This window comes from Lemur catta, chromosome 7 (assembly GCF_020740605.2).
Source record: "Lemur catta isolate mLemCat1 chromosome 7, mLemCat1.pri, whole genome shotgun sequence".
NCBI lineage: Eukaryota > Metazoa > Chordata > Mammalia > Primates > Lemuridae > Lemur > Lemur catta.
Window position 1 is genome coordinate 61,611,644 of NC_059134.1, and position 22,940 is coordinate 61,634,583.

Consider the following 22,940-nt stretch of genomic DNA (forward strand, 5'->3'; position numbering starts at 1 on the left):
TATAAAAGAAATAAGATATTGTTGACTATTGTGATAATTGTGTTCCATTCATTGCCTCATTTGATCCTTACCTTGACCTTATGCAGTATAAAAATAATTTTCTTAATTTAACAGATAATAACAGTTATGATATACAAAGTTAAAAATAAAAATTTTAACTATTAGCTATTAGTGATGGAAACAGAATTTCAAATTGACTTTTCTGTCCTCAGAATCTTACCTCCTAAATATCTGATATTGTCACTCAAAATATACTCATTGAATAAATGGACAAAACGCATGATTACTGTACAAAAGAAAGAGCACAACTATTTTCTATATAATTACATACAAAAGTTAATAAAACATATTCAATAAATCAACAATAAGACTAAGGCTGTAGGAAACAAATATGAAAAGCTAAAGTTTTAAGGAGTTAATTCATTTCAGAACACAAAAATGTCCAATCCTTGATAGAGCTGGAGCCCATTCATTCTACTCAGTGGAGTATCACAAGAATGGAAAAATAAGCACCACATGTATGCACCATCAAATTGGTATTAATCGATCAATGCTTACGTGCACATATAGTAGTAACATTCATCAGGTGTCAGGCAGGTTGGTGGAGGGGGATGGATATATTCACATCTAACGGGTGTGGTGTGCACCGTCGGGGGGATGGACACACTTGAAGCTCTGACTTGGGTGCAGCAAAAGCAATATAGTAACCTAAACATTTGTACCCCAGTAATATGCTGAAATAAAAAAAAACCATAAAATAAATAAATAAAAAGTATTTGAAAATATATAACATTAAAAAAAATCAATAATTTCCAACTCAAAGACTCCTCACCCAATAAAAACGATCTAAAAGTTAAAGCATGCTTTAAACAGCATTTATGGATATACTCAAAGACAGTTTCTATGCTCCATGTAAAATAAAATTAAGGTTATTAATTAAGAAGTAAATTTTTTATATTTTAGCACTTAATAAACATGGTCAAAAATTATTATTTACTGAAGATAGAGAAAAGGAAAGTAAATGTGGATAAGTAGAATTTTGAGATTCTTCAAGTTTTATTCAGGTTTGAAAGCATAGTCTTAATGTTACCACACTGCAGTGATTGGACATTAGCAAAATAGGAGTACTAATCCTCGTTTGGGGTTCTGTCAAAATATTGTAATAGAATTTATTAAGTACAGGGAGTGAGGAGGACTCCAGAAATCTACCCCACTATCTAGAATAAAAAGAGCAGACATAGAAGAATAAGCTATAAAATTATCAAGAGGAATGAGCTTTCTCATTCATAAAATAACTAAAAAGCTCAAGACTTCTGTATGGGAAATAATAGTGAGTAGAGGTTAATAGCATGCATTTTGAACCCAGATTCCTTGGGTTCAAATTCTGCATTGCCACGCTGTAGATGAGTTACCTTGTACAACTTACATAACGTCTCTGTGCCTCAATATCCTAATTTGTACAACGAGAATGATAATAACACCAACTTCACAGTATATAATTTTGTGGACTAAAGAAGTGAATACATATAAGGGGCTTAGTAAACAACAAAACACACAGTGATCATTATTTCAGTGTTATGCCATTATTATTACCACTACAATCTATAAAAAACAGATTGAAAATAATGATTTTTAATTCAGACCTTTCCATCAGGATGTGCAGAGTTCAAATTGGGAAAAATATATATTATTAATTGCAGAGTCCAATATATTGAGAAGTTTTAAATTTTTACAGTAATTAGCCTGGTCATTTTACATTTTTGAATTTAACAAAATATTCTTGATAATATGGAACATAAAATAATAATAATTATAATAATTGCTAATATTTATTGAAAACATCCCACAAAAGGCATTCCATTATTTGTAAAAGAATGAAAGAATAAACATAAAAAATAAAAGAAATAGACAAGTAATGCACAACATCAAAAATCCCTGCTACAAAGCATAGTTAAATTGAGAAATAACTTTTTCCGAACAAGGTGGTAACATTACTAACACACCACGACTACATGAGCCAGATTCTGCCAAAATGAATTTGAATTTAAATGTTTTACTCTCTAGAAATTTTCTTATTCAAGAAAAAAAGACTCACCACTCGGTCACGAATCTGCTTGATCTTGACACCATACACCAGGGGATTGACCGTGGGGGGCACTAGAAGGTACAAACTTGCAAAAATTATGTGGATGCTTGGAGGTACCTTCTTGCCAATGCGGTGAGTTAGGAAGCTAAACAGTGCAGGGGTGTAGGAGACAAGGATAGTGCAGACATGGGCAGCACAGGTGCCCAGTGCTTTAGAGCGGGCATTCTGGGAAGAGAGGCGGAAGACAGCCTGGAGGATTTTGACATAGGATGTGGCTATAAGTCCAAGGTCCAATATCATCACTGAAAGGGCCACAGAGATTCCATATGCTCTGTTAATGAGGGTGTTGGCACTGGCCAACTTCACCACTGCCATATGCTCACAATAGGCATGATTGATGACATATTTAGTGTAATATGATAGCCTGTTAATGAGAAGAGGACAGGGCAAAACCATAAGGATGGCTCGCATTGCACCAACTAAAAACATTTGAATGACCATTTGTGTTGTCAGGATGGTTGTATAACGCAGGGGGATGCAAATAGCCACATAGCGGTCAAAAGCCATGGCAACTAGAAGGGCAGACTCAATAATGCAAAATGTGTGGATGAAATACAATTGTGCTAGGCAGACATTAAAGTCAATCCAATGTGCATCAAACCAGAAGATGCCAAGCATCTTGGGTGCTGTGGAAGAGACAAGAGCCATGTCATTCATTGCCAGCATGCAAAGGAAGAAATACATAGGCTGGTGGAGGCTTGGCTCTAGCTTGATAGTACCAATGATTACACTGTTCCCCAGCAAGGTCAGGGCAAACAGGAGGCAGACAAGGATGCCAATCCAGTGGTGAAAATCTCGCAAACCAGGAATACCAACCAGGAAGAAAGATGAGATGTGGTAATATGTTGCATTGTCTCCCATGTTAAAACTTGAGAGGTTGCATGTTTAGCACAAAGTAGCCAGGAAAAGCAGCATTACAAGGTAACTCTTCCATGATCCTGCCTGTGGCGGATCCAGACACAATGTATAGTAGCCTACGTGAAGAGCCGACTCTTTTCCTACACTTTTGTAAATTATCCAGTAAACCACTTCACCATTCCAAGCTCCAGCATCCTCGACTGCGAATGAGAAGTTTAAGTTCATTTTCTGAGTTTTGCTATTTTATTCAATTCCACTACATAGTTCTTATTTCTTATAAGAGGAGCAGTTAGTAATAAAATAACCTCATCTTTATGCCAAAGCCAGTGTCTGTGGTATAAACAGTCCTAGAAGAAATGATAATTTGCTTTTATCAAAATACAGCAGTAAAATATGGAGAAACAAACACATATCCCCAAAATAAGAGAGGTATTTAAACATGTAATAATTTTTTAAGAATACTGTTTTCCTTAGGCAGCAAACTTAATCAGGATTTCAGAATAAGATCCCTAAGTGCTAAACCATAAGTATAAAGCATATCAAAATAAAGACAATAAAATGCTTTATTATCAGTCATAGGTAAATTTATGCTGATTTTAGATTAGAAGATTTGAAGATGGACAGAGTAACACAGCCACATAAAAATAATGAAAATTTTATTTCTTTGTGCTGTCAAATAATTTAAAATACCTATTAAATACATACAATAACATTAGTTGTTAATAAATTCAATTTATTTTTTGTGAAGCCATGGTTCCATCTGTAGACTCAGCCCTGCCTGTGGCTCTCATATCCATCTGCATAATTAAGATAAAGAGGAAAGCAACTACAATTCAGTGTTTTGGATCTCAGCATAAGAGTAGCTGCTATGACCACATCCTTTAATTCTGACAAAAGCTCTCTATCCTTCTTCCCAGAATTCAGTTTCTCCCTCATACCAAATTTTTGACATATTCATTCCATTCTTCATAACATGATTTTTATTTATAATTACTCCCAGTTTATTAATTTCTGGTTCTGAATCCCACTGATGTGAAATAGCAATGCTTCCTTGTCTGGATGTCCAAACAGTGCCTTTGTGGAAAATACTATTTCTGGTTATGGTATCTACATTCTATTAATACATGTGCTAATCCGGGCCAATATAAGTGAGCATATGAGGTGTTTCCTAGTCATGAATTGAAAAAAGTCAATGGGTCATAACATATTTCAGAAAAATTCAGAACTTAAACTTTCACCAGAACATAGAAACTTAGAGTAGTGGAAGTTACTACTTAAGAGATGAAGCCTATCACTCAAAAGAGAGATAAGAACTTAACACAAAATCAACAAATATTGAACTTTCAAGGGAAGAATTTTTTAAAGTATTTATTAAGCTTTGTCTGTTTGTAAATCTTAAATGACTGCTTTTCATTTGGAAACTTGGTTTTCCAAGTTCCATCCGTATATTTGTTTCTGGGAGAATCAAACACATAAGAGGCTAATGGAAAATGACAGGTTGTAATTAAGCAAAGAGTTGTGATACAAGAAGCAACTTAACCCACCTAGAGATATATTAGCCAAGAATCATTGCCTAGGTTTACAAACAAGCATACTTGTTCTGATAAATTAATATGAATATTTTAAAATCATTCTCTTATAGTTTCCAATAAATTTGCTTATAAGATGGCAGCATGTCAAATCTATACCAAGACAAAAGAACTGAAGTGACTTCCACTTAAATAAGAGAAGCTTCCTGTCAGGGCCCTAGAAGCAAAACACAGAGAAATTCGCAGAGAACACCCTCACATGATAATCTGCATGTACAGTCACCCCTCCCTTCTAGGAAGTCTTCTCTAGCTTCTCTCAGCATGGTTTTGAATGAAACTTTGGAGACATCAATTTATTTCTATAAGCTCATGCTTAATATTATCTTCAGTAGACAGTCTGCCAGGACAGTTGTAATATCTGCCCAGACCACTCTATCACTCTGACTCTTCTGTTGACACTATTATTCCATCTGTTTCTGAACCAAATAAATACCTTATTCCTTCTGACAACCTGGGCTTTGATAATTTGCTTGTTTCTAGGTCAATCAACAAAGCCCCTTGCCTGAAATCTGCCACTTCAGAGGAGATGACTGTATCAGAATACAGAATACTGTATTTTCTATACAGCTTTTTTGAATGTACTACATATTTGATATTAATGTATTACAATAACAATGCAATACCCAAAACTAAATTAAGTTCTTCCATTCTTTTTCATCTGACAGTATTTTATTTGGTGGCAACAACATCCATCCAGCCATTAAAGTTAGAAATCTCCCACTACCCTTGCCCCCTCCCTCCATTCAATTCTAATACTTCAAGCAAGCACTCACTAAGCCACATATTTATGTTAGAGCTCTTACCATAGTCTTTGCGTTTGTTTATTGTCATGTCAGCCTCCTTCATAAGACAGAAATCACCAGAAGGAATGTACTGAATTCTAGTAAACTCACAATAAATTTCAGGGGATATCCAATGCTTCTGCATATCTTCTATAGTCTTTTGAGAATTTCAAAGATTTTTAATCTTGTTACTGAAGCTTCTGACCCTTCAGTGGTGGTCTGTCTATTCATAGTTATTGTCTACTCTCTGTTCATTTCCACTGCCTTTTTAGAATATGTACTTTCAAAATTGTTTTTAGCAAGAGTTGCATAACTAGAGATCAACCTTTAGCAGAGATTTACAAGCTTCTTCCATATAAAGTAATATATTGAATATATATATATACACACACACACAACTTGTATGTGTGTGTATCTATCCTCTAGAGTTGTCTCGTTCCTTTTTCCACTACTAAATCACATTATTCAAATGCTCATGTCTCTTATTAATGTATAGCATCATTTATAGGTTTGTAAATCTTCCTTTCCTATTTACTTCCACCAAATTTATCTTGAATACCATCTTACAGCCTACTATGTATTGCAGATGGTAATAAAAATAGCTGCTTGTTTTCAAATAATCATTTGAAAATGATTATTTTCAACTCCAGTATCTCCATCCATGACCATGTATAGGAATGGTTATAAAATATGATAGTGTTTGTAATTGAAGAAGTGAAGTATCTGTTTCAAATAGACAGTTATGTTGCTTTGTAATAGGCTATTCCAATGCTCAGGAGGCATCTCAGATCTGGAAGGCTGATGGCTCCCTTTGGACCCTTACAATATAAGGGAAAAGAGGACTGGGCCAGGACTAAAAACAAAGTAGTAGAAATGTCCCTCTGGAACAGCCATGCTAACACTGCAAACTCCCCAGAGTGTATATGTACTTAGTATTCATGTGTTTCTCCTCTGGAGACCATAGCCTTAGGAAGCTGTCCCATGGTGCCCAGTCAAAAAATGAGATGCCTGAGATGCCAATCAAATCTGTAGTTCACTGGAGAAATCTATAAGGAAACTTCAAAGAGCAAACCAATTTAGTGTGAGCAAGCTATCTGAAAATCAAGAGATGGACATTGCAAACTCTAATTCCAGAATGACTATCATTGAATTCTCACTTTTGCTTCAGGAGAAGATTCAGGTCTTCTGAAAGAGTAACAGAGCATAGAATATTTCACAATGTCCATTCTGTTTTGCTTTTTCTCTTATACAATTTTACTGAGACACAATTTTCATACATTCAGTCACTCTATGTTTCTTCTCCCCATATTAACATATGCTCACATGCACTTATAGGTTCATATGTCTTCTGTTTTTCAGAGGAAATAAGTCAATAGGTTTCTCTTTGCTGTGGCTAAATCTATTGTCCCTTCAGCTCTATATAACTGATCATATTTCTTTATTTCCTTATATTCCTAGAAATTTTTAGCTTTCTATTTTTTTCTGATGTAATATGGGGGCTTAAATTGTATTTCAGTGCTGTTCTAATTTGTACTCCCCTCATTACCATAGAGTTTGAACATCTATTCATGTGTTGGACAGTCCTTTGGCTACTTTTCTCTCCTGCAAATTGGTTGTTTTTACTCTTTTATTTTCTATTGAAAATTGTACATTTTTCTTGTTGATTTGCAAATGTTTTTTGGATATTCCTACTCAAATCTTGGTAGTCAAAGACATTGCAAACATTTTCTCCACTTTATCGGTTATCTTTATGATGTTCTTAGTTCTATAGAAATCCTCAAATTTGATTTAAAGTTATTAAAATTTTACAGTATATTTTTGTACTGTTGGAATTTTCTTGTAAATCTTTCCCCATATTTTATGTCTCAGTTATTTTCCTGAATTATCTTCTGCTAACTGAACATCTTTGTTTAAAAAAAAACTTACAAATTAAATTGTATTTAGTTGTAGGGTATATTATGAAGGCCATCTGGAAATTTCACCCCAAACTATGATTCCTTGCTACAAAGAGTAATTTAAGTTAATGGCCCCTAGAGATCAACAGGTATTGGAAGCAGCTTTCCCTCTTTCTTGATAAAAATCCAGACCCAGCAGAAAGAATAATCAACTTCCCTTTCCCTCCCTGGTATCTCAATATGTTATTGCAGGAAAGAGGAGCAAGGATACAACCAGACCTGGCCCGAATAATTTTAAATACAATACCTGTCTCTCAGGTTAATTTAAATTCCAAAGAGAGTCATTTACAATTCAATCTATTTTTCCCCATCCATTCATTCTCCCAAGTATCTATTCATCCTCCCTAGCAAGGGTTTATTGCTCCTAAACAGAATTACCTATATTCCTCATCTCCTCCTCCCCTCTAAAATGAGGGTATACAAATTTCTGGACTGCACTAGAATATTGAGTAATTGCTGTGTGACTCTCCCCATGTGCATGGTAAATAAACCTCTTTCTCTTATTAATCTGCTTTATTGTGAGTGGATCTTTCAGCAAATTTTGGGGGAAAGGGGAAGTTTCCCCTCACCCCTATGCAACAAACTTTGTAGAAAAAAGAAAATGACTTATCTTGTGAGAAATCCAAGCAAGACAGATGAACTCTGAATAGATTTACAGAAATTTCTAATTTGAATTATATCATTACCTGTGTATTTATGGCACAAAACAGGATTGGGGACACAGAGTGGAAATTGTACAGGTATATTTCACGCACTTCTTTTTCTTCTTTTCTCTGTGTTCTACTTTTATTTTATTTTAACCCTTTTTTGTGTATGCCCCCTTTTCTGATTTTTTTCACTTGCTCTTGAAAAATTCCCCTCTTAAACACATCCAAGCTGATATGGAGCAACAGTTTCCTTATGCTTAGAGTTAGCATTGCCCATTCCAAAAGTGCTGGTATTCACCACATGTGCTCTGTTGGTCTAAAGAGAAACTGGACTCATTGGGAAAGAACTTATAGGCCACAATTAAAAGTGAGAATGGAGATTTGGTTGGAGGAAAATTGATATCACTCTCATCTTCAAGATATAATAATAATAATTAATAGTGAAGAACAGGAATTGATAGTAGGAAAATGTGTGTGTGTGATGAATTGTTTAAAAAAAAATGTGTGCTGTCTTTGATTCTAACTGATGCTATTTGCTTCTGTGACTGTGTTTGCTTTCAGTTGTTTGATAAATATAGTTAATCAGAATGAAAAACAGGTATAAAAGCAAGGGTAACTCCATGATAGGCTAGGCTTCCTGGATGTGAGAAGCTAACAGCCTAGTTCTGCTTCTGTATATATTGTGTGTCTGCTTAAGCTTAGGTAAAGCCATGACAGGCTTGGGGAGATAAAGAAAGATAAGACCCCAGAGAGTAAAACTGCAAGTCACTTCCTGATGTATTGGGCCCCCCGACTGCACGAGGCATCATGGGTTAAAACAAAATGCAAGGAAAAAGTACTGAGGAAAAGCGCTGAGTCCAGGACCCGGAAAAAGGGGGAACCAATCAGGGGCAGGGTGAAATATAATGCCGGGGGCGGGGGCCGGGAACGGAACTGGGCGCGCTGCCAGAGTATAAAAAACATGCACCCCTGCTGCGCACGGGGTCCCTGCCCATGGAAAGAGACCACTGCATTGGTGCTTGGGGCTTGGACCCTAGCTTGAGCTAGTCAATAAAACTCCTTTGCCTTTTTGCAGCCTCAGTGACTCCGTCTCTCTGTTCCTGGGGCCAAGGGGAGCCAGCTCTAACAATAGTAGTAGTAATAAAATCATTCATTCAGTTGTTTACTCCAGAAACTATTCTAAACATTTTATATGCACTAACTCCTTTAATCCTTGCAATAGCCGTAAATAAAGTCCTATTGGTATCCAAGTTTGATAGATCAAAATAATGATGCACATTAGCAGCTATGAATACACCCAAAGACAGATGACCAGCAAGTAATGGTGCCTGATTTTAGATATGACATGTAGATAGAGACTATCTATACTTCTCTTCACCACTGTGTTATGCTCCTTCTGTCTGGGTGTACCTATCTCTCCTGGCAATAATGTGAATGTACTCTAAAATTAAATGCATGTGTCTCAAGGCCCTTCTATTATTTGATTGTAAATAACTATAATTACCTAATTTTATGCACATGACCCTAACATTATTTTGAATAAGTAATGTGGAAGTGTTAGTTTTTGACAGGAATTAAGATATTTTGTGGCAATTATCACATTAATTGAAAGAAATTATTTTTGATTATTATTAAATCCTGAGTTTGGTTTTACATAAGACAACATGTAATTATGTTGTGAGCCACAGAGAGCTTATATTTATGAAATTTAGACTAGAATCAGCTTACTACATTTAGCTTACATAGATATGTTTTAGCAAATGAAAGCAAGGATTAAAATTTGCATCAAGAGGAATACTAGTTAACCAGGTCCAAATATTCTGTGATTACCATAACAGGTAATATTATTTCAATTTTAAAAGCTATTCCTTTGTTCAGGGATCATTCTGCCACAAAGAAAATTTTGTATATCTTAGAGATCACATAAAAATATCGTGGCCTTCTTGCTACAAATTATTTCCTGAAAGTCAAGTTATGTTTATTTCCTTGAGAAATCCTGTTGAAAATGAATAAGTGAAAAGCAGAGTTTTAAATCTTAAATTAATTCAGCTTCGATTGAGAGATTTTTGGAAATGTTTCTGTAACTTACTAAGTCATGTACTGATTTATTTTTCTTGTTACATTCTTTATCAGGGAAATATAGAATATGTTTAAAACAAAATAAATAAATAATAAAGTATATTTAATTCAAACATCTGAAGATTTGGGGGAACAATTTTAAGCAAGCTACTGCTGAATGTCTCTTCAAATCACAGCTTTTAAAGTAAAATTTTCATCTTAAAAAGCTGGAGTCCTAAGTGGTAGTCTTTACTTTTTCCTCCACTGCTTTTATTTCTATTATAATTTATAACTACGTATGCATCAATACAATTAAACATCAGAGTTTAAAACAGCATAAAAGCAAAACAAAAAAATTTTAAATTAATCATTTATTTACTGATTTCTGATTTAACAAATGTTACCCAAATTTCGATCATGTTTCAAAAATTGCACTGGAAGCAAAATATATAATAGTCAGCAAAATGACACTGCCCTCTATGGGAAACATAGATGAATACAGAAACATAACAAGCAAGTCCTATATAACTTAATAGATACTATAATACGATCAACACTTACTTGCACATATGGAAGTAACATTCATCAGAAATTAGCAGGTGGGAAGGGGATTGAGGGGATGGGTAAATTCACATCTAACAAGTACAGTGCACACTATCTGGGGGATGGGCACACTTATAACTTTGACTTAAACAGTACAAAAGCAATTTATGTAACAAACGTTTGTACCCCTGTGAAATTCTGAAATTTTAAAATAAATAGATAAGTACTATAATGCTAGAATTATAGTTAAATGATAAGATAATGCAGATAGAGATTCTAACATAGACTTGGAATAAGGACAGGTTAAGAAAAGTTTCTGGGAAATACTAATACTTAGGATGAAAACTAAAATCTTTTTCTAGTTGTTAGAAGATTTCCTATCATTCGGAGGCTATGAGAAGCCATGAAACATTTTTATTACTGCAATGAAATAAGTAAATAATAACTAACAAACCCCAAAAGCATCATAATAGCATTTGTTTTAACAATTCCCCATCTAACCTAAATGAGGGATTTCAGAGTTAGTATGTGTGATGATTTAATATTTGGGTAGCATTGACATACTTACCTCCAAAAATCTTTTGCTAATTTACATTCATATTAAAAAGCATATAAGAGTCTCTGTAGAATCTTACATCCTCAGCAACACTGGATATTGATAATCATATTAACTGTGCCAATTGTGTACACAATATGAAATTTTATTTGCCTCATTTAAAAAAATTTTTGGTTATTTAATATTAAATGAGGTTGAGCCTCTTTTAATATTTATCAAACATTTGGATTTCTTATGCGAACAATTTAAATTCTATCTTGTTTCTATGGGTTTTTTTTTTTTGTCTTCTGCCATATTAATTTGTAAGAATGCTTTGTCTAGGTAAACTAATTGATGGCACGTATTGAATTGCAAGCATTTATAGTTATACACTCAATATTATTTGTGTATGTATGTAGTCAATGTACTGATCCTCAGTTTATGAACTCTCATTTCCTGCACTCACTTAAAAGGACAGTTTATGCAAAAACCATATTTTAAAGGAGAGTTTTTCCTTAATTTTATAGTTTAATTGTTATAAATATAATATTTTCCTAGCTACAAATTATTTCAGAATATTGGAATATTTGTATTCAATTTAAGAAATTAAGTGTAGATTTAGCTTTAAATTTTCCCATATGGCTATTAAATAATCCATATTTTCCCAAATGATATAAAATGTCACTAAATATTCATTAAATTAATTCACCATTTTTTTGTGTATCTATTGTTATTTCTGTACTTAATATTCTGTTATGCTGAAGTGTTTGGATAGTCTCTATACACATATCCTGCAGTATAAGATAATGTTGCTTTATGTTTTATTAATCTTAAAATCTAGTCGAAGGTATTAGTTGAAAAGACCTTTTAATTTTTTTAAAATTTTCCTGTTTGTCTGAATTTTAACCTCACCTAGGAAGCTATAACCATTTAACATTAAGTTAAAAATTTTGTCATTTGCTTAATTACAGTATAACTGTAGAATTATTTTATGAAGGCAAATAGAGTGAGGAATGTATTTCTGTGTGTTCCTCAAGTGTATGCACCTACAAGCCCATATCAGAGTGACAGTGATTTCTACATGTGTTCATGCACACTTATATATACACTTACTGTATTTTTGAACAAATTATGTCATTCTATTTTACTTTCTGATGGTATTTATGAATGTAAAATAAGACTTTTTTTACATGTAATACTTGCAGAATGCTTACAATTTTAACAAATTGTTAGAAAAAATTTTTCAATTTATATGTTTACATAGTAACTTCAAAATAAGTAATTTTACATTTATTTCTTCCATTACATTCTTCCATCACATATGGCTATCTTAATTTCTTAACTCATTTCATTGACTAATAAATAAGTACAATATTACATTATCATGATACAATGAGAATTTTTTGCTTTTTCCTACTTAAAGGGAATTATGACAGCAATCTATGAAAAACCCATTTTTATGTGAAAAACAATCATTACTGTTTTGAACTCCATCTCTTTGGTTATAAATTAGATGGGGCAAAAACTATTTACCTAATTAGATTCTGGTTGATGTTTACATATGATATCTTGTGACATCATGTTGCATACTTTAAATATACAGAATACAATTTATTTTAAAAAAGGATAATGATAAAAATTTCTCTAAGAAACAAAACCAAAGTTGTCTATTGACAGATTAGTGAGAAGAGAAAAGTGATGATGTTTTGGAATGGCTCATGAGTGAACTATTAACCAGTCTGATGACATCCATTTGAAGATGGTAACCAATTGTTGCTTCTGTCCTGATAAAGACAACCATATTAAATAGTGATTAAATTGTGTCTCCTTTCATAGATATACTTAAAGAGTGAGAGAGGACATGGGTTTAGATGACTTCCTTATGGAAATTTCTTGCAAGACAAACATTTATGGACAATTAAAATGTTATTTTTTTCTTGGACAGAAATGATAGGGACATATGATGAATAACTTTACTATCAAAACTTTCAACATTATACATGAATTAAAAAGCATGGGTATTAGAACTATTCTTGATACTTATAAATCATTCAACTAATGTTATGTTGTATAAAGTCTTAATGCTGAATTGCTTGATTTTTACCTTCCTTCAATAAACTTATTTGTTCTCCCTCCCTGCTATAGTTTTCTGCATCTAAGACACTTACCCCTATTTGATTTAAAGTGTTTTACTTTCTCTTCATGGAGAACCACTTCTGAATCCTGCCTCGGATCTGTTGGGTCTTCACAGTATAGATGATGGGGTTCATTAGAGGTGGGAAGATGATGTAGATGTTGCCCATGAGGACATGGACCACAGGAGAGAGGTGCTTTCCAAAGCGGTGCACCATGGTCAGACCAATGATTGGGATGTAGAAAACCAGGACTGCACAGATGTGGGAGACACAGGTCTGCAAGGACTTGATCCTCTCCTCCCGGGATGCAATGGCCAAAACAGAATGCAAGATCAGAATGTAGGATATAAGAATTAGCACAGAATCAAACAAAAGTGTACAAATCACCAGAGCCAAGGCATAGAAACTGTTGAAGCGGATGTCAGAGCAGGCTAGTCTCAGCAGGTCTTGGTGTAGGCAGAAAGAGTGAGAGAGGATGTGGGAATGGCAGTAATGAAAAAACTTTAGGCAGACTATGGGAGGAATGATGAGTATAAAACTTCTAACTAAAATCCCCAGCCCGATTTTGATGATCCTGGCACTGGTGAGTATAGACATATATCTCAGAGGATTGCAGATTGCTGTGAAACGATCAAAAGCCATGGCGAGGAGGACTCCAGACTCCATGCCTGATAAACCATGAACAAAGAAGGTTTGACCAATGCAGGCATCCAGACTGATCTCCTGGCTGAGACCCCATAGGATCCCCAACACCGTGTGTACTGTGGACAGCCCCATGCACAGGTCGGTGAGAGCCAGCATAGCCAGGAAGTAGAACATGGGTTCATGCAGGCTTGGCTCCATGTGGATCACATGCAGCACCAGGCAGTTCCCTGAGAGTACCGTCACATAGATACAGGAGAAAGGGATGGAGAGCCAGGGATATTCCTGTTCCAGGCCAGGGAAGCCTGTTAGGAGAAAGGCTGAGGAATTGCTGTGAGGAGCAAGAAAAGCAGGCATTTATAATGTCAGATGTTTTGTCTGTGAGTCAGAAGTTATTTCCGTTTGGTAGATAACTTTCATATAACTGTTATTCTTCATATGGACAGATTTGAGCTAAGGTGTGGAATCATGTATTATGAAGTTCTTTTGGTTAGATTGGAAAGTCACACATACTGTTGTGTGACTATCTAAGTACCTCTCGCCACTGAGAATCTTATTCTATTTCTACCTGGTAAAACATTGAAGGCAAGGAAAGAGAAAAGTGATTTAAATAGTTTTGTCTTTTCTTAAGTAATTCAAATAGTGTAATAGGATTTTATTTCTAAAATATATATTAATCTTTTAGTGTCATTGTGAAAAATAGTCACCCATCAGCTTTTCATATATGCTGAAATTCAGGCTGTCTCTTCTATCCAGCAACCCCTGCTCAAATCTCAACTGTAGAAACTCAAGGATATGTTTGCTTCTCAGTTTCTACAAAAGTAGGTTATATATTTTTAAGTCCTTGCATCACAAGAGAGCTGTAGGGCTGTGAGTTACATCATCAGAGAGAAGACTGCTGGGAATAAGTTGAGATTAATGAGTATAAGTTGACTTCATGTCCTCAGGGACAATCTGCTCTTATTTTAAAGAGAATTACAAAAATAACTATTGCCTTGCAGCAATCAAAAATTATCCACAGACAGTGCATTTGTATTATTTAACAAACACCTACTCCATTAGATGTGCCATGTACTAGCCCAGGTATTTAAAAAATCTTAGATAATTTAATCCTCACACCAACACTAAGCAATAACTGCTATTATGAGTTGTGTTTTACAGAGAGTGAATTGAGCTAAGACGGTTATTAGCTTGCCAGCATTATGCAGCTAGTAAATGGTCAATATTTGAACCCAGGAAGTCTGACTTCAGTGTCCATGTTCTCACCCACTCTGCTCTGTCTTAAGTTTTTGTCTTCACTGACACTCCTTTGGCTCACATTTATTCTCACATATTGAGCTGCAAACTTTTCCAATATTCATTTGAAAGTATTTTCCTTCCCTGTGCCTCCAACACATTCTATCACTTGTGTGGTAGGCATAACAGTTGTGGGTAAGGGAACATGGGTAAACAATTATTATAGACTAAAGAATGCTATAAACAAGTTAAGTATTCACCTTCTACAGAGAATTATTACTAGATCTGTCTTACACCAGTTACCAAAACTAGTATGTTTCCAACATGCAAGAGATTGGGATAATTGTTTTTCTGCTTGATTTGTCTATAGTTATATCACCATCAAAAGATGCCTACGTCATCAAAAGGATTGAATATAATCTTATTTGCAAAAAAAAATGAAATACGTAGCCCAAATCCAATTATAACCTGCCACCTCCTTTATTCCATACTCATAAAAACACTAAATAAACATTAACAATTACAATTGCATAATAGTACCACTTTTATTATCATTAAAGAGTAATACAATTTTAGCAACATATCATATTTCAAATTCTGCTCTCAAAAAAGTTTCATAATTTTGTCACACAATATTCTTTTCAGAATATAATAAGAAGGACAAGAATAGTAATAATCAGAAGAAAATAACATTTATACTTTATTAAATCATAAGTTCAATACTCTCCTAAGTTTGCATTATGTAAAATTGAATGAGATATTACCTCAATGTTTAATAACCAACAAATTCGTAAATAGCATCAGTAAATCTGAGTATGAATTTGTTTTATGTACGAGTGAGTAACAGAGATAGCAATTGGTTTGTGCCAATTACTACTATTTATAATAACAAAAGTAGATATTTTGATTTAATTTTATTTGCCAGGAATAATTTTAAGCACTTAAAATTTATAAACGACAGTATAAAAATAATTTAAAACTCTCCTATACAACAGCTTCAGATTCAGATACAGTTTATCTGGAGTAAGCAGTCCCCTTTTATCTGAGGTGCGTACCTTCTAAGATGCCCAGTGGATACCTGAAACTGGTAATAGTACCTAGCCCTGTGTATAATACATTTTTTCCTATGCATAGATACCTATGTTAAAATTTCATTTATACTTTGGCACAGAAAGATATTAGTTACAATAGCTAATAATAAAATAAAACACAATAACATAATGTAATAAAAGTTACACTAAAATAGAATCTGATGTCTCTCTCTCTCTCTCAGAATATTTATTGTACTCTACTCACCTATTTTTCCACCATAGTTGACCATGGTTAACTGAAATCACAAAAAGTAAAACATTGGATAGAAGGAAACTACCATGTATGCTCACCTTTTGCTACCCTGCAAATGACCTATTATATAATTACATTTTCTCCCTATTGATTCATTCTCAGTGGAAAAAAAAAGTTCAAAGTAATAAAATCAGAAAATAATCCAAAATGTGCATCATTGTATTAACACTTTATTTTTATTTTAGTTAGGACTGTACTTTACAAATCAACGTCTTAGAAAAAACAAGCATGTAACTAAACAAGCAAACATCTATGGATTTATTTAATGAATGACATAAGACATCTACACTGAAAACTACAACATATTAAGAGAAATTAAAGACCTAAATAAATGATAGAATATATCGCACTCATGATTGAATTTGAAGACTCAATATTGTAAATAATATAATTCTCCTTATAAAGATGTTTAGATTCAATGCAGACTCAACCAAAATATCTGAAAGTCATTTTTGGCAGAGCTCAGGTGGTGATGCCACAGATGGAGACGGGCTATAAATGCAGGTGACGCTTCCCTCACTCACCAGCCGCTCACCTCCTGCGGTGTCCCCTACCCATCCCGCCACTTCCTAAATATCACTGAAGACAATTTTCCCACAGACCCGGCGTGGGGGGCCTGGGGGATGCCTGAGCTCTGGCCTGGTCCCTAACAGGTCATGTATCGGTACTGGTGGCGGCCCGCGTGTTGGGGACCGCAGTACTAAAGGCAAACATATGGATATCGTATAATCTGGCAGTTTTAATCCTATACATACACTCTTCCAATTACAAGAATATATTACGAATACTATGTAAAATAATGCCCATAATAGCACTATTATAAATAGCAAAACATTTGGTATATCTCGCTCTCCACAAAACGAGCATAGAATAATTTGTGGCATATTCTCGTAATTAAATATTATAACACAATAGGAAAGAACAGGCTATTTTTGTGGGCAAAAATATAGATGAATTTCACAAGCATAAAGTTGCACCAGACATAAATGAGTATTTTCTGTAATATTTCACTCATGTACATTTCAGAACAAGCCAAACTTATCTTTGGTATGAGAAATCAGGATAGCAGTTACCCACGGTGGGTAGAGACAAGGAGGAAAGTGAAGGGAATTTTTGGTTTACTGGCCATGTTATCTTGCATGACCTGGATGCCTTTTTGCTCATTAAATGAAAATTCATCAAGGTATAAAAGTGTACTTTTAATATTGTTACATTTTTCTAATTGTATGGTATACTTCAATGAAAAGTTTAAACATAATAATTTGAAATAAGTTAAAGAAAAGAAGAGATAAAAGATGTGGAGAAATAAAAAGCCAACAATAGATGGAGGATTTATCTAAGATGTAATGTATTCAATTCTCTAATTAAAAGCCAAAAAATTCAGAGTAGGTCAAGCCCAGTGCCTCATGTCTATAATCCTAGCACTTTGGAAGGCTAAGGTGGGAGGATTGGCTGAGGCCGGCAGTTTGAGACCAGCCTGAGCAACATAACTCTTAAAAAAATAATTGCACAGGAGTGGAGGCACATGCCTGTAGTTCCAGCTACTCCAGAGGCTGAGGTGGGAGAATCACTTGAGTCCAAGAGTTCGAGGCTGCAGTGAGCTATGATGACACCACTGCACTGTAGTCTGGGAGTTAGAGCAAAATCCTGTATCTTTAAATAAAATAAATAAATTCAGAGTGGATAACCAACAACTCACACATATATACTGCTTCAAAGAGAAGCACAAAAATGGAACTGTTAAAGTAAAATAGAAATTTAAATGTTAAAAAATAGAAATAAAATAGAAAGTTTGGTTAAAAAAAAGAGAAAAAAGGAAGAAAAGAAGGAAGGATATGGAAACATAAAACAGAACAGCCTATCCTATATTAGCTATGTGTAATACATTAATATACTAGTATAGCTATATAATGACATAGCTATATTAACTTAAGAAGAAGATTTGAAAGTAAAAATTAAATATCTAGTAATTAAAAGGATATTTTCTAAGGTAAACATTTCAGCTTAATTAGGGAAAATATCAACTCCAAGATGTCATACTTAATACCATAGACTTAAAATATGGACAACTAGAATTGAAAGTGATCAAATGCAATATTATATGAATCTACAATTACCATTGGAAATATTTACTTACTTCTTCATAGTCTTGATTCAATAATGTGCTGTTTCTCTTTCTGGACCTTCACAGTAACTGTTAATTTGAAGAAGTAATTCAGCTGTTTAAACATTATCTTTCTCTCTGTGTGTCTAATTGGTTGATCATTTTTAACATAAAGTGTGCCATGGTAAAAATTTTAGAAGCCTCCAAATTCTGTTTTGGATAATTACTTTATTTATAATATCAGTTTTCCTTTTAATCATCTAATCTTACTGTTTATTACAGCACAAATCTGTACTGCTTTTTCATTTACTTCTTAATCTCAAAACAACATACAAGGTTGTAAAAGTAAATGACTTTTGCATATGGGGTAAAATTCCCTAGAAACTTACTATAGAGGTTTAATGTAGAATCTAGGGAAACAGAAACAAGAAACTGATTCTAATGTTAAAAGGAAAATATGAAGAATTTATTATTCTTAAAAATGCACTATGAAAACTAATTAAGCAGAAGCCCAGGGCTGTGGCCTAAGTATATCAAACAACTGAATTTGGCATGAAAAACTTATTTGTTTTATTATTCTGGACACTGAGCACGGCAAATGAAAGATGGCTAGTTGAATAATGGGTTTAGATAGGAGAAATCTCTGAATCACAGCTTGCAGGTTACAAAGTGCTTTCACTTATCTACCTCTTCTGGTAGCATCTATTTGCACTGGTCAAGTGGTGGGTATTTGTGGAAAGCAAACAGAAAGGAAAGGTATAATTTCTATTTTAAGAAAAGAAATGACTCAGGGAAGTGAATTATCCAAATTCTGATAAGCAAATGATGATTTTATTCCAAGTCAGTCATTCTTGTGTGATGTGGAGAAAAATAGGGTCGAATTATGATGGTGGAGGGACATGATTATAGAAAATGTGTAAAAGGGAGGATAGGTTTTTCTTAAGAGAAGTTTATTGGAGCAAATTTTATTAAAGTGGTCTAATATGATTTAAATTTAGTAGTTTATTAGTCCCTGAAAATGCCTATAAACATTAACAAGAGCTAACGACACATCCTAGGGTGTACCAGTTTATATTAATCTGTCTTATTTAATTTTTTAATTTTTCTTCAGGAGAAATTTTGGAAAAATAAGCTATTGATAAATAAACAATTTTGTTTGGCCCCAGAATAATTATCTATAATTTAAAAATGTCAAAAATGATGGCATACTTGCTGTTTATTACTTCAAAATAGTCTATGAACTTTTAATAATTAAACAAGTAAAGCACAGTGACCAGAGCAGTCAGAAAATAAAAACAAGAATAAACATACAAAGCTCTGGTAACACATTAAGTGATAAAACTAGCATAACATGGAAAAATAATACATTGTTTAATATGTTTTATTTAGCAAAAAATAAGCTGCATAATTCACTTTTTGCACAAAAACAAAATTGAATATGAATTAGAAATAACTCAAAATAAAACCATGTGATTTTAAATGATGAAATTATTGACTCATAATTTTTAATTTTTCCTTTTAAAATTTGATAATATAACATGGAAAAACAGGTACTTGAATTTTTTTTGTCTATGGAAGTTTGAACTAGTGAAATTATCTTAGATGAAGTGACAATATCTACCAAAAATTAACAGGAACAACCCTTTTATACTACAATTTTATCTCTATTAATATAGCCAGCAAGAAATGCTCAGACAGCTATGAATATATATGTGTGTGTGTTTGTATATGTATGTGTGTATGTGTATATATTCCTTAATTTATTGATCAATCATGATGATACCCAAAAAGCATTCTGAATTTACAGATTACATAGGTCTGACAGATGAACCATTCCATTTATAGAAAGAACTATTTCAATCAAATGTCAAGCCTGGTGTTTGGAACAGAACATTTTTACTACCTTATCTTGAATGTGCTTGGTCTTTACGCCATAGACAAAGGGGTTGAGGAATGGTGGGACCAGTAGGTAAAGGTTGGACAAGATGATGTGAATATATGATGGGATATAAGATCCAGATCTGTGAGTAAAAAATGAGAAAAAAGCCAGGACATAGAATTGGAAGAAGACACAAATATGGGGAATACATGTATTAAATGCCTTAAGTCGTGCCTCTTTCTGGGGCAGGTGGAAGACGGTGATAAATATTTGTGTATAGGAGAGAGTGATGAAAATGAAGTCAAGTCCACCAACAATAAAAGCTCCAAGGAGACCATAGAACTTATTGATGTAAACATCTCCAGCCGCAAGCTTCACAAGGGCCATGTGTTCGCAGTAAGTGTGGGATATTAACTTGGTTCGGTAAAGTTTCAGGCGACACTTTATGAGCAATAGGCATGGAATTACCACAATAGCAGGCCGCAATGTCACTCCAACTCCAATGCGGGTGACTAGCTGTCGCGTGAATATGGTGGCATGCCTGAGAGGATAACAGATAGCTACGTAGCGGTCCAGAGCCATGGCCAGCAGGACTCCTGATTCAATACCCTGAAATGTGTGGATGAGCCACATCTGAAAGAGGCAAGCATCAAAATAGATCTCTGGCAAGTGGAACCAAAAAATTCCAAGCATCTTAGGCACAATGATGGTGCTAAGTGTAATGTCTGTGGCTCCCAACATGGCCAGGAAGATATACATGGGCTCATGGAGGCTGGGCTCATATTTGATAATGATCAAAAGTAGAGAATTTCCAATCAAAGCTATGATGTACATAACACAGAACGGAATCCCAATCCAACACTGTACAGGTTCCAGACCAGGGATCCCAGTAAGTGTCAGCACAGAGGGCATGAACACGGTGTCATTTGTAATAGGCATAGCAGTTCAGGGATCTTTTTGGAAAGGGACTAGAGCTTTCCCAACTGTGATTCTCTGTACTTTTATATATCCTATGCCTACCCAGCCACAAAGTTAACAGAACTAGGAGAATCAACTTTATCAGCTTATTTACCACAGTTTTAAATGAAGGAAAAATGCCAATAGAGAGAGTCTTAGAAAGATTCACCAGTATGCACTTTAGCAAAATCATCCACCCACACACAGCGATATCCACGGTGTGAAAATTGAGTATTTGGACATCATTCCTGTGACGGGGCCAAGATGACCAGCCTGCTTAGTGCTGTTCTCCTTCCTCCCCAACTCCATCTTCTCTTTCGTCTTCTAATCTGTTCATGGAAAGCAGAAAATAATACACACACACATTTGGAGGGATAATTTAGACAGAAAAACACCAAAATTTATCTTTATTCCCAAGTTTTCAAACATGATATTGCTGCAAGACCCAGACTCCACCCAGTAGACAATGGCAGAAACATAATTTTGGTACATTATCATAGCAATTCTGACTCAGGAGACAAGTCTTTCACAAAAATTATTCAGTTAAGTACCCCAAGCCCCATGTACCATGCTCTTTTCCGCACATTGGAGGCTAAGGACCTTAAAATTATTATTTAATAAAATTAAGGGGATTTAAGAATCCCTGTATAGGAGAAGAGTTATATTGGGTGGTGGTATCACCAGGACATCCATGAAGATGATGTTGAAGTGGTTAGAGGTAAGAAGTGAATGAGCTTGGAAGCCTACCTTGGAAGCTAGGTTTCCATATGAATGCAATGTTGGTAGACATAACGCTTTTATAGAAATCAGGCTACTTACTGCTGAAGGGAAGTAGAAAATTCTATTTTTTTTTATTTTCTGAGAAAGTTCAAACAAGAAAAATATGAGGGGGTAGGCATCTCTGAGGATTGTCAAAGACATTCCATAGAGAATAATTGACAAAGAGATAGGTACATTCAGGTGGAACTGCTTTGGGAGCAGCAGAGATAGAAAAGAAGCCTCCAAAACAAAATTCCCATTGCAGTGTAGAGGCTGTGGCTGGGGACAGGTCACACTTTCCATTAACTATATACCAGCAAAGAACTACAGTTCAATTGTAGAGCTGATAACAGAATGCATTCATGATTTTTTTTAAGTGAGAGCGAAGAGATTCCCGAATTGATTAGTTGTCTAAATCAAAGTGATCTATAAATGTTGTGTTATTGTCCTAAGCATTTCTAAATATTTCTCCATAATTCAAGTCATCACATCCAAATATTCTAGTTCTTCCTTGCCCCCTCCCATTATGACCATAATAATCACAGATGTTAAACCTGGAGTGTTTTGGAGATTATTCTATTGTTGGGGCTCAGAAAAATGATGCCCCTAAATATCGTGCCTTGACTTGTTGAACTAAAGAAGCAGGCTCAAAGTCTCTCTGACGTCCCCTTACCCCTTCCTGTCTTTCAGTTCTCTGTGTTTCCCAAAACACAGGATGAGGCTATTCTCTGAATTTCTCTTATCTACCTAGAAACTGGACACACAAAGAAC

General features: G+C 34.5%; 3 protein-coding genes across 3 annotated transcripts; all 3 read right to left on the bottom strand.

Annotated features, from left to right (window-relative positions):
- Positions 1–2,053: 2,053 nt before the first annotated feature.
- Positions 2,054–3,007, bottom strand: LOC123641757 (putative olfactory receptor 52P1). The gene has a single exon (XM_045556688.1). It carries the CDS (start codon positions 3,005–3,007, stop codon positions 2,054–2,056), a length of 954 nt encoding a protein of 317 aa, XP_045412644.1.
- Positions 3,008–13,302: 10,295 nt separating this feature from the next.
- LOC123642040 (olfactory receptor 51V1-like) lies at positions 13,303–14,247 on the bottom strand. The gene has a single exon (XM_045556967.1). It carries the CDS (start codon positions 14,245–14,247, stop codon positions 13,303–13,305), a length of 945 nt encoding a protein of 314 aa, XP_045412923.1.
- A 6,194-nt stretch (positions 14,248–20,441) lies between these two features.
- LOC123641589 (olfactory receptor 52A1-like) lies at positions 20,442–21,392 on the bottom strand. The gene has a single exon (XM_045556470.1). It carries the CDS (start codon positions 21,390–21,392, stop codon positions 20,442–20,444), a length of 951 nt encoding a protein of 316 aa, XP_045412426.1.
- Between the last annotated feature and the right edge of the window lie 1,548 nt (positions 21,393–22,940).

Coding starts and splice junctions, on each gene's coding strand:
- LOC123641757 (XM_045556688.1), bottom strand. CDS start 3,007: ATGGGAGACAATGCAACATATTACCACATCTCATCTTTCTTCCTGGTT.
- LOC123642040 (XM_045556967.1), bottom strand. CDS start 14,247: ATGCCTGCTTTTCTTGCTCCTCACAGCAATTCCTCAGCCTTTCTCCTA.
- LOC123641589 (XM_045556470.1), bottom strand. CDS start 21,392: ATGCCTATTACAAATGACACCGTGTTCATGCCCTCTGTGCTGACACTT.